At 46.0% G+C, this 11,811-nt stretch overlaps 5 protein-coding genes across 5 annotated transcripts; 4 read left to right on the top strand and 1 right to left on the bottom strand.

The window, feature by feature from the left end:
* The first annotated feature begins 1,306 nt into the window (after window positions 1–1,306).
* On the top strand, window positions 1,307–3,385 carry LOC6618504 (skin secretory protein xP2). Its single transcript, XM_032725849.1, has 2 exons — window positions 1,307–1,397; window positions 1,484–3,385. The coding sequence occupies exons 1-2, from the start codon at window positions 1,395–1,397 to the stop codon at window positions 3,239–3,241; spliced, it is 1,761 nt and encodes a 586-aa protein (XP_032581740.1). The 5' UTR covers window positions 1,307–1,394; the 3' UTR covers window positions 3,242–3,385.
* A 1,112-nt stretch (window positions 3,386–4,497) lies between these two features.
* On the top strand, window positions 4,498–5,733 carry LOC6618505 (cuticle protein 16.5). The gene is made up of 2 exons (XM_032725850.1): window positions 4,498–4,595; window positions 4,698–5,733. Exons 1-2 carry the CDS (start codon window positions 4,593–4,595, stop codon window positions 5,652–5,654), a joined length of 960 nt encoding a protein of 319 aa, XP_032581741.1. The 5' UTR covers window positions 4,498–4,592; the 3' UTR covers window positions 5,655–5,733.
* Window positions 5,734–7,085: 1,352 nt separating this feature from the next.
* On the top strand, window positions 7,086–7,730 carry LOC6618506. The gene has a single exon (XM_002042730.2). The coding sequence runs from the start codon at window positions 7,185–7,187 to the stop codon at window positions 7,545–7,547; it is 363 nt and encodes a 120-aa protein (XP_002042766.1). The 5' UTR covers window positions 7,086–7,184; the 3' UTR covers window positions 7,548–7,730.
* A 1,394-nt stretch (window positions 7,731–9,124) lies between these two features.
* On the top strand, window positions 9,125–10,362 carry LOC6618507 (signaling mucin HKR1). The gene is made up of 2 exons (XM_032725973.1): window positions 9,125–9,211; window positions 9,284–10,362. Exons 1-2 carry the CDS (start codon window positions 9,209–9,211, stop codon window positions 10,277–10,279), a joined length of 999 nt encoding a protein of 332 aa, XP_032581864.1. The 5' UTR covers window positions 9,125–9,208; the 3' UTR covers window positions 10,280–10,362.
* A 403-nt stretch (window positions 10,363–10,765) lies between these two features.
* Window positions 10,766–11,559, bottom strand: LOC6618508. Its single transcript, XM_002042732.2, has 2 exons — window positions 11,437–11,559; window positions 10,766–11,266 (listed from the first exon to the last, which is right to left on the bottom strand). Exons 1-2 carry the CDS (start codon window positions 11,542–11,544, stop codon window positions 10,910–10,912), a joined length of 465 nt encoding a protein of 154 aa, XP_002042768.1. The 5' UTR covers window positions 11,545–11,559; the 3' UTR covers window positions 10,766–10,909.
* Window positions 11,560–11,811: the final 252 nt, after the last annotated feature.

The raw sequence follows: 11,811 nt of genomic DNA on the forward strand, positions 1-11,811 counted from the left end.
CAATTTGTCACATTTCTGCGCGTTTTTGTTCGCTTTTCGTGCGGGGCGCGTGTTTGGGGCGCCAGGTGCAAACGATGGAAATGATGATGATAATGACGAAGAAGAAGTTCGCATTCAAATGAATGGCCTCCGAAGATCCGCATAGTATGGTCTTTGTATTATCTTGTAAGCCCATGACATGCCCATCATAATAATCTCCGCGACACACGCCTACGAGATGCATATGAAATCGTATCGAATCCATATCGAGATCCCGCCAAACAATCGCTGGCCCCTGATTACCAATAACTTATGGCCCATTGAAACTGTCCGAAGGTTGGAAACGTTTCTGCCACCGAGTGAGATCTCAGTAGATAGCTATATGTTGTTGGGAAATCGGCCTGGTGGGGCCCTTAAGCGATTAACATTTTGTCATAAATTCAAAACCTAGAGCTAAAACAATAGACGAAAGTCGCAGGAAAAATCTCAGATGCGTTTGTCCAGAGAATGTTGGTGCCATTATTTCATTATGCCAAAAATGTTGCAACATATATACACATATGCTTAACAGCTAAATATTTATAATTTTACCACAAAAAATGTTATCAATAAATACAAATTTAGAATGCAATTTCACGTATTTAAACCTAATGTAATAATCTTGTAAGGCAATGTAACTTGCATTACCTGCTGAAAACAGAAGTGCAATGCACTTAAGTCAAAGTGGCCAAGGTGTCAATTGACCAGATGGACACAATCCAAGCCAACAAGCGATTGATAAATATTTGAGCTTTGCTTTTGACATAGATGCACCGAAAAAAAAATTATGGTATATGGTACAGAAAAATCAAGCAAAAAGCTATATAGGAAAATGATATTCTCCACGTTTAAACAAAAATTAAAAAAATAAAAAAAAAAGTAAAATCCGTTCATTTAAAGCCATATTGCAAAAAAATGTAATTCTTGAACATCGAATATTTTCTAATAATTTATATTAACATTTATATAATTTCTTCTGCAAATTTCTATAGTTCCTCAGTGAAAATTAAAAATGCACCATAAAAACATGGATGTGTAACCACACATTTGGCCATTTTGGACTGTTTTTTTATCACACGGAGGCTTTGGCGAGTGTTCGCTGTGAGTCGTGCTTTTGGCCATTTAATAATCCGCACCGAAATGAGATGTGTTTTGCATGATTTCATTGTTGGCCATCTGCATTAGCATTCCCCCCGCTCCATGGAGTTGTTTTAACATCTGGCAGATGGCACATGGCATGGAGGCATATCGCACCAATTAAGGGGAGAGCTGCCAACTATAAATGCAGACGGGGTCTCCAAGATGGTCATCAGTTAATCGGTTACGTTCGCTCGGTGCACCTCTAGCTTCCTCAGATTCAGTGAACCCCAGTGAAGATGGTAAGTGGCCATCTCGATTCCCTCTCATATATTTTTTTTGAAGTGATTTACCAAGGGATATGTGACGTTTTTGCTCTCTTGTCTAGAAACCCTTTGCCTTTATCGTTGTGGCTGCTCTCAGCCTGGTTGTGGTCAGTGGACGCCCGGGTGCCCAGTATCTGCCACCTCTGCCGGTTAAGGAGGTGTCCGCTGCGCCGAGCTTCCAGCAGTTGGTTCAGCCTCAGCTCCAGCAGCACATCCAGTCGCAGATCCATCCCCAAGTGGAGTCCATTCAGGCCTCGGTGCCGCTGGCTAGCTTCACCATCCAGTCGAGTGGACAGCAGCAATATCAGAGTGTCCCAGCCCCAGCTCCAGTTTCCATTCCAGCACCTGCTCCAGTGGTAATCTCCGCTCCAGCTCCCGCCCCTGCTCCCGTGGAGGTTTCACAGCCGGCTCCCCAGGTGATCTATGAAGCACCCAAGCCTGTGATTGCCACACAGACGGCGGTGAAGAACGCCTATTTGCCACCCGCTCCTGCCCAGCAATTTATGCCCGCTCCGGAGCCAGTGGTTGCGAACATTGCACCACAGCAGGAGACCATCACCACCACTTACACCGCCTCAGCTCCCGCTACCGTTCCAGCACCCGCTCCAATTGCCATTCCAGTTCCTGCAGTGCAGGAACAGCACCAGGTGTTCCAGCAGACCTACTCCGTTCCAGCTCCTGCTCCCGTGGTCCAGCAAACATACTCCGCACCCGCACCAGTTGTACAGGAACAGACCTACACCGCTCCCGCTCCCGTGCAGGCCGTGCAGCAGACTTATTCAGTTCCCGCTCCAGTGGCTCAGGAACAATACTACAGCGCTCCTTCTTCTGTGGCTCATCAGACTTACTCCGCTCCTGCTCCTGCTCCAGCTCCAGTTCGGGAACAATTCTATAGTGCTCCTGCCCCAGCCGTTCAGCAGACTTACTCTGCTCCAGCTGCTGCTCCTGTCGTTCAGCAGACCTACTCCGCCCCTGCTTCAGCGCCTCAGCAGACTTACTCCGCTCCAGCTCCAGCAGTCCAGGAGCAAACTCAAGTGGTTCAGACCTACAGCGCTCCGGCTCCCGCTCCAGTTGCTCAGCAGACCTATTCCTACCCAGCTCCAGTGGTGCAGCAAGCGCCAGTGGTTCAGACAGTGGCTCAGCAGACACCTGTGATTCAGCAGACCTACTCCGCTTCGGCTCCCGCTCCTGTGGTTCAGCAAACATACTCCGCTCCAGCCCCTGCGGTTCAAGAGACCATTCAGCAAGCCCCTGTTATCCAGCAGGCTCCTGTAGTTCAGCAGAGCTACTCCGCTCCGGCTCCCGCGCCTGTGGTTCAGCAAACATACTCCGCTCCAGCTCCTGTGGTTCAAGAGAACGTTCAGCAAACCCCTGTAGTCCAGCAGAGTTACATCGCTCCTGCTCCCGTTTCCATCCCTGAGCCCGTTCAGCAGATTGTGCAGCAGCCGCAGTACAGTGGTTACTCCTACCAGACTCCTCAGCAAGCTTCAGCTCCAGCTCCGGTTCAGGTGTCCCTTCCTGCTCCAGCACCCGTAGTGATCTCGACTCCTGCTCCGGCTCCAATTTCTATCCCAGCTCCAGCTCCTGCGCCTGTTCAACTGCAGCAGTCCTTTGTGCCAGCACCACCAGCTCCCATCCAAGTCCAACAGCCAGCCCAACCCATTGTACAGTACTCAGCACCAGCGGTGCAACAGCAGGTGACCTACACTCAGCCCGCTCCTGCTCCAGTTCAAGTTGCCGCTCCAGCTCCGGTTGCGGTTTCCGGTCCCGTGGAGATCGGAACCAGCTACGCCGCCAATGGTGGTTACCTGTACAAATAGGATGCCCGTGAACGGACCCCAGCGGAGGTCCGAACTCGCATCGAGTTGGGTATTCAACGATTCAGCTGAATTTAGTGTTACGTAGCCAATTTCTAGCACCTTATAATTTTGTTAATCAATAAATTGTTTTTGTTTTATTAAAAATACATTTTCATTTTAATATTTTAGAGAAAATAAGCAAGTGAGACATTTGTTGTCAGTATGATAAGTTTAACTAATTTGGTGACATTTTGATATACTTTCATTTGAGATTGCTTAAAAAATAACAAAAAAAAAAAACATGATAGTCAAGTAGCTCGACTACCCGATACTCATTACTATTCTGAGAATTCACAGGATGGCACAGGATTACCTACAGCAGTAACCAGAAGGCATTGATTTCGAAACTCAACAGACGTGATAAATATCTCCCAGATATTTACAATAAATCGTGAAATTCCAGTACTCATCGTTAAACTTCATCTTCAATGTGTAGTGACTTAAATTATGACCACATCGCTAAACGTTAAGCCACCAATTTATAAATCAACCCAAAACGGCTTTGAATTATAATAAATTATCAAGTAGATACATTATCATCTAATAGCGAAATGGAATACCAAATCTGCTGATATTTATGGATGTTTCTATTAGCAATTAATATATATTTTTTAGATGAGAAGAGATAAAGAATGACCCAATATGTTACAAGGTTACAAGAGTTGCAACAAAGCGATCTCAAGTGTGCAAATTTAGTCAATTTCCATGCCAGTTTCCCCCATTGCAAGCCATTGTTTTCCGGGTAATTCCCCGCCAATGATTAATGGAGTAACTGCTCAGAACTCGGTTGATATTGCTCTTCTTCGAGGGCTTTTGGGTATGTAGATACATATATGTAGCGTTCGGGTTCGGCTTTGATGGATGATGGGTAAGTAAGACCGAACCGCGACTTATGAATGGAGTTCAATAACGAGTTTCGTACAGCCTGTGTTTGTCATTTCTCATGCATAGTATATCGACAACATCATCATCATCTCCGATCGGCGAACAGAATTGGATTTAGATCCAGTATGAGAATGGGAATCAAAATCAGCAGGGGAGTGAAACGGAGAAAAGTCGCCGAATATTATGGCCGACTAATGAGCTTCGCGGGCGAAAAGCTTCATTATTATGGCTCTTTTATTTTCTAATGGCGGGTTTTTGGTTTAGACGATATAGTTTGTATTTCCATCGGTGTGCGTTTTGTTCTGGTTTTTTTGTAGCGCCTTTTGACATTCGTGTATCAAGTTGGCCAGACATTTTCGGCGACTATAAATAGGCAGATTGGCTGTGGAGAAGGTACTAGTGTTCTCACAACTTCGGTCCCAGCAACATGGTAAGCTCCCGTGTCCAGAGTGATCCTCGGTCCCCGGAATAATATAGGGTACTCCGCTGGCCAAATGAGATACTAAATATTGCTCCTTTCAATCGATTCTAGAAATTCTTCGCTATCCTCTCGCTCGCCCTTCTGGCTGTGGCCTCCGCCGATGTCAGCCACCTGACCAACACCTACCTGCCTCCCCACTCGGGCGCTGCATCCACCAGCTACGAGTCCTACCAGGCTGCTCCAGTCGAGGCCGCCGCCTCCGAGACCTATGTCGCTCCCGCCGCCGCTGCCTCCACCTACGAGAGCGAGTCCTACTCCGCCCCAGCTGCCTCCTTCACCAGCGAATCCTATGCCGCTCCAGCTGCCGTCGAGGCCGCCGTTGAGACCGCCGCTGAGGAGACCTACGAGCAGCCCGCTGCCAGCTATGTGGCTCCAGTGGTGACCAAGACCACCTACTCCGCCCCAGCTGTCTCCTCGTACTCCTCCTACTCCGCTCCCGCTGTGGTGGCCAAGGCCTACACCGCTCCCGCTGTTGTGAAGACCTACTCGGCTCCTGCTGTGTCCACCTACTCTGCTCCTGCCGTGTCCGGATACTCTCAGACCTACACCGCTCCCGCTGTGGTCAAGACCTACTCCGCCCCAGCTGTCTCCAGCTACACCGCTCCCGCTGTGGTCAAGACCTACTCCGCCCCAGCTGTGTCCACCTACACCGCCCCCGTGGTGACCAAGACCTACACCGCTCCCGTTGTGGCCAAAACCTACACCGCTCCTGCTGTGTCCACCTACACCGCCCCCGTGGTGACCAAGGCCTACACTGCTCCTGTGGTGACCAAGACCTACACCGCCCCAGCCGTGGTTAAGACCTACTCCGCCCCAGCTGTGTCCACCTACACCGCTCCAGCTGTATCCACCTACACCGCTCCCGCTGTGTCCACCTACACCGCCCCAGTGGTGACCAAGACCTACTCCGCTCCGGCTGTGTCCAGCTACTCGGCTCCCGCTGTGGTCAGCAGCTACTCCGGATCCTCCGGCACCGTGTACGGCTCCAATGGCGGATACGTCTACTAAAGACTGCATCCCGAAACGAAGCTAATTATACGACGAAAACCTTTTTTTTTCTTACAATAAATCGAATATGCTTAAAACAGAGAGATCTTTCATTTTGGATTTAAAATTATAACATTTAATGGATTTTTATTTAAACGATTAGCTAGATTTCTTGTTAATGGAAATACTTGGAATTTCGCGGTTGAATATTAAGTTCTGTAGGGGATTTTTTCTTTAGTTCTACCAGCTGTATGCTTTATTTATTGAATTGATGGGAATAACTCATATATTATTCCTAACATTTGTCATTTTAATATATAAAATGTTTATATATTTTATATACTATTTTAAATAGATACCCCAAATGCTCCATATTGCTGATCTAATCCTGGTTCTTTGCAATAAAAGCAAACATTTTTCTGGTTTGTCCAGTTCCAAGTTGCTATTAAGTCATAAGGAGATTCCCCGACAGACATAATCGCGTTTTCATATATCCGGGAATAAGCAAAATTACACCTTTTGTTCTTTGAAGACAATAAAATATTTTATATATTCCTTTGATTTAGAAAACAATGCCCATAAAATTTAAAAGTAAATAGCCACTTAAAAATACGTAAAATACAAAGCAATCGCAAATTCAATTTCTTTTTTAATTAGAACCTGGTTTTTAATGACTAGATAGTTGTCATTTTTTGGGTAATATTTCTGCCATTAAGTTTATGGTTCAGCTTCCAGAAATTGCAAATCAATGTTTTTAGCATAACAATGAGTAAACATGAAACAACCCACTTTTATTTCACCTTGTCTCCATTAAATCATATAAAATTGTCATAAAATCGCAACATCACAGCCAATTAAGCAGTCAACGGTCCCAAGACCTTTATTGCAATCCAATATATGACTTTATAAAATCGTGAAAATGTGCTAGACAAATGCTATACAAATCTGAGACCATAGCGATGGAGGAAGGAACGGATCCGAGCACTCATAAATATATATATCGAGCAAAATGATAAATAAACGCGTCTAGCAAAAATTTATTTGCCATAAAAAGTCGAGCTTATTAATTATACGGATCGAGGTGGAAAAAAAAAGCAAAAAAATCAAATCAAAACACCAAGATCGTGCAACTGGCAACGTGAATTTATGTTCCCTATACGGATATATATATATATATATGGCGAATTGGATGTCCGAATTTGCATTTCAGTTTGCTCTTTTCACTGCCTCTTCGGGGTTTCTCTTGTGAATGGACCAAAGTGCCGTGTGTGCATTATATACACTCGATATAAATACACATATACCGAATATATACATATATATATAAACCTCGAAATCGGGTTAATGTTCAAAAACTTGTTATGCGCAAAGCGAGAGGCAGTGAGTCAATGAGGCGAAGCCATCGAAAGGCGCTGAGATCCCCAAGAATCAGTCCATTCATTCATTTGGCAAAAGAGGGCTCTTCCTGCAGGCTCAGGATATAAAAGAATGCTGCAGATCGGTTCGGGAACGCATTGAGCCATCGTTCGCAGCAGGAATCGGATTTCAGTCATGTGGACCAAGTCAAGTGCTGTCATCGTTGCAATGGCGCTGCTAGCTTCAACTGGCGCCCAACCGGTGAGCCAGACGGAAATAGAAACGATGCCCATCAATGTGACCACAAGCAGACCCAAGCTGGTTATCGAGGAGATGGAACCGATGCGCTATCACTTCGTCACCGAGCATCGACCCACCTCGCTGGGTCAGAACTACTACATCAAGCCGGGTCAGCCGGTGGGCAGTGTTACCCTGGACTCGGACACCCTCCAGGTACGACACGACCAGGATGACGGCAAGCCGGTGGCCAGCAAGCACAACATCCTGTTCGTGGCCTACGCCAAGGATCTGGCCCAAAAGTCCAGACAACGGAAGTGAAAACTATGCTTTAATTGATTTGAAATTAAGGGAAGATACTGAATCAACATATCTTGACAAATTGAACCCACAAGATACGTAAATCTTAAGATACCTTAAGATACATATGTCTTGAGTTTCACTAGTTATAAGTTTTCACTGAACACAAATTAAATAATATAGCACATTTTCTCAAATACCAAACAGAATGGGCTATTCACTGCACAGGAAGAATTGTTTTCGGCGTCGAGGTGACTCCATCCAACCGATCCTCAGTCAAAAGTGAACTGGCAAAACAACCCACATTAACTATTCACCTTATTCAAGTACGCAGCTCAAAGCCAAGCCATGTTTTTTTTTGTATCTTACCATCGCGATATACTCTAATTCGAACGGGTATAGTAGTTTCAGGCACGAGATTATTATATTATTATATCTCCATAAAATGACCAAATGACTCTGGCATTTTTTGAGCATGCAAATTGCATGACCATATAGACCTACATGCATACTATGTACAAGGGCATTTTGAACATCACACACAATGATCATATTCGGTGTTCGGCTATTGTTTTTGTTTGTTGTTAATTCCTCTTCAGTTAGCATTTTGTTTTAATTATATAAACGCACGCAAAACACATAAACTTTTGGGTACGAGCAAACAAAAATGAGCTGACCGAACATTAAGCCCGATATCTGTGGACTAAATTTAATGTGAGTTGGTGAGCAATCGTGGCTCCAAAATGCGGGCTTACATTGCATTGTCCACCCATCGATATAAGAATATAAGATTCAATTCGATCCATTGCGATTCGATGATCCCCAGTCGCTGAACTGTGAGACTAACCAACATTTCGGCGGGTTTGGATTAGCTGGGATTGAACTTCTCACCCGCCGGCACAGCGAATCATTAATTACGTTCGGCGACTTCCGAAATGGACAGGGCTAAAAATAAACGATCAAATAAATAGAGTCTACGACATCCATCCACCAATCGCGTCATTCTTTACTGGCACTAAGCACTAAGCAACCGGGTTTGGGGTTAAGAAACATAATTATAATAACAAAGACTTTCTATGGCTCATTTTAGGGATTCTACCAACTAACCGCTAGGTTATTTCTGCTTACAGATACTGGTAATTTTAAAGATTACTTCATAATTGAATATGCTTAACAAGTGCAACTTTTAGATACAAGTAACTTGGCAAAACAAAGATGGGACTGCTATAAAAGTAACAGATACTAACGCAAGAAGCTAGGCTTGCTTTCCACACCAGGACATTCACTTTTTTTAAATAACTTTCTTAAATTATTCAGACATAATTTAAGTGATAAGTCAAGTGCTTACCCATACCCTGTAGTCCAGTGTTAGTTGGATCTGATCATCATCAACACCAACCACTAACTCTTGCCGCCCCATTCCATTGCGTTCTAATGGTATTGCTTTATTTTTTGCGCTTCACTTCTTTTTCTTTCATTATAGTATCTTTTTTTGTGTTCCTATTTGGTGTGTGCGTCTTTCGGGGATTGGAAGATTTGTACTCACCTGCACACCTATGTGCGATTTGGGGCCTAAGGTCTCCTATAAAAGTGTCGGATCACTTCGGTTGTGCCATCAGTTTCACTTCCCACAACGCTGAAACAGCAGCTAGAAAACGTTCGAAGTCCAAAAGTCCATAAAGATGGTAAGTACACCAGTTGCGTACATATATACTTATATTCCCTGATGAATCTGAGATTCACACTCTATATTGCAGCACTCCTTTGCCATTCTGATTCTGGGCCTGGCCTCCGTGGGCCTGGTGGCGCCATTGAGTAACACCTATCTGCCGCCGAAAGTGGGCGCCCAGAGTGGATACAGTGCAGCGGCGTCCAGTTCCTCGGGATCGTATGCAGCTCCAGCGGCCACCTATGTACGCAGGTCCCACTCCGTGGCAGCTCCTTCCAGGCAGTACCTAGCTCCGGCTGCATCGCATGGTGGCTACAGCTCGGGTGGTTCCTCCTACGCCGCTCCATCTGTGTCCCATGTATCCTATTCCGCACCAGCTGCATCGGCATCTGCATCCCATGTCTCGTATTCCGCGCCAGCTGCAGCCCACAGCTCATATGCCGCCCCATCCGTATCACATGGATCGTACTCCTCTGCTTCCCGCACCAGCTACTCCGCTCCCGTGGCTGCTCCATCCAGGAAGTATCTGGCTCCAGCTGCAGTATCCCACAGCAGTTACTCCGCACCTGTCGTTTCCCACAAGAGCTATTCCGCTCCAGCCGTGTCGCATGGATCGTACTCCTCCTCGGGAGGTTCCAGTGGCTCATACTCAGCTCCAGTTGCATCATATAGCTCCTATTCCGCTCCAGCTGCCTCCCACACGAGCTATTCCGCACCAGTGGCCGCTCCTTCCAGGCAATATCTCGCCCCGGCTGCCTCATCCTACTCCGCCCCTGCGGTATCATCCTACTCCGCTCCAGCGGTATCCCACGGATCATCGTACTCCACTTCATCGCTATCCCATGGATCGTATGCCGCACCATCGGTTTCCAGCAAGACCTATGCCGTCCCAGCTGTCTCCCATGTGAGCTACTCGGGCTCCAGCTCAGGATCTGGATACGGATCTGGCTCCAACCATGGACTGCTTCAAGGATCGGGTCTGCGTTCTGGTCACGGATCTAGCTTTGGTTCAAGCTTCGGATCTGGACACAAATCGGGTTCCTACGCTTCCAATGGAGGCTACGAGTACCGCCTGAAGCATTGAGAGGATCATTTCGAAAACATAACGATATTGTATGCATTTTTTTTTAATTTAATCAAAATAAAGTTGGGAAGGCATGAAATTAATTACTTGAGTAGTATACTAAGCCATTTTAAAAATGGTTTTTTAGTCAAGTGTTGCGACTATTAGCTACCCTTTAATTAGATATTGAAGCGCTATATAAATTTAGATCTACCGCTTGGAAACGCTTTTCTCTACTGTGTTGCATACTTATAGACGAGTCTAGCATACCTTAGCATACTTTAACACTCATGGATATTGCAAGTATCTGACAATTCTTTTCATTTTTAAATACATTTTTTTTAATACTCAGGTAGGAATACCAAAATGTTCGAAAAGGTTTATTTAGGATCTGTATCCGTATTTATAGAACTACTCGGTTCGCCCAAAAAATGTTCAAAAATTAAGATCTCCAGTGAAGGATTTGGAAAATAAGCAACCTCTTCTCCCAATAAATACGACATGAAATTTGTTATTCGTCATTAAGCATTCGAAAATATTTAGTAGCCATTAAACAAAATTGCTTAGCCAAGAAAAAAAAAAAGATTAGAGGAATATATAGTTTGTCTGCTGGCTCCATTGTTGCTGACCTCACGAAAATTGGATTAGCGCCTAGTAGACGTATCCACCATTGCTACCGTACTTGGTGTCCAATCCATTGTAGCCGGAGTAGCCCGAGTAGCCGGAGTAGCCGGTGTAGCCCGCATCCGCAGGCAAGTAGGTGCGCGAGGGCGTGGCATAGGTGGTGTACTGCGGCACCGCGTAGTTCTTGTAGCTGGACGAGATGATCGGCGAGGCATAGCTAGCGCCGCCCGAGTAATAACCAGATCCGCTCGAGTACGACGGATACGAGGAGTAGCCGGAGTACCCGCCGCTTAAAGGAGGCAGATAGCTGCGCGACAAGTGCGACACATCGCCGGCACAGAAGGCCAAGGAGGCGGCGAAGATGGCGAGTACGGTTACGGAGTTCTGCGGATAAGGAATCGTGGGATTAAAAAGCACTGGGAGTCACTTAAAGTATGCAACATTGTGCTTTAAAGCGGCTTTTGTGGAACTCCTCCATGTTCTAAATATATGTTGATATATAGACAATTGCTTGCAAGGAGGAGCAATGAATCCAGCCCGCCTTGAGCACTTACCATTTCGGAAACTTTTAGGTGATCACGGTGTGTTGCTTGAAAGGATTGGGATTCTTGGAGCTGTGTATGCACCGGGTGGACGCTGGCGATCAACTGTTGCTGATCCATCGACCGAGTGTAGTTTTTATACGCTGGCAAGCGCGAATCGCGATGTGCACCCCAGATACTTTACAACTGATGATTTTAACGCCTTGGCGCGACGGACATGTCGGCGGCGGACAGGGCCCATTACTCAACGGGCAAGGCGGTGGCAGGCAACCGGACGGCAGAGTGGTCTCCATAGACTCCATAGAAGTCCCAGCTGCTCCGAGAAGTTCGTCATGTTCGCTTGTCATCGCGGCTCGTTCGATGTCCCACGACTCATCCGGCATAGAA

This window comes from Drosophila sechellia, chromosome X (assembly GCF_004382195.2).
Source record: "Drosophila sechellia strain sech25 chromosome X, ASM438219v1, whole genome shotgun sequence".
NCBI lineage: Eukaryota > Metazoa > Arthropoda > Insecta > Diptera > Drosophilidae > Drosophila > Drosophila sechellia.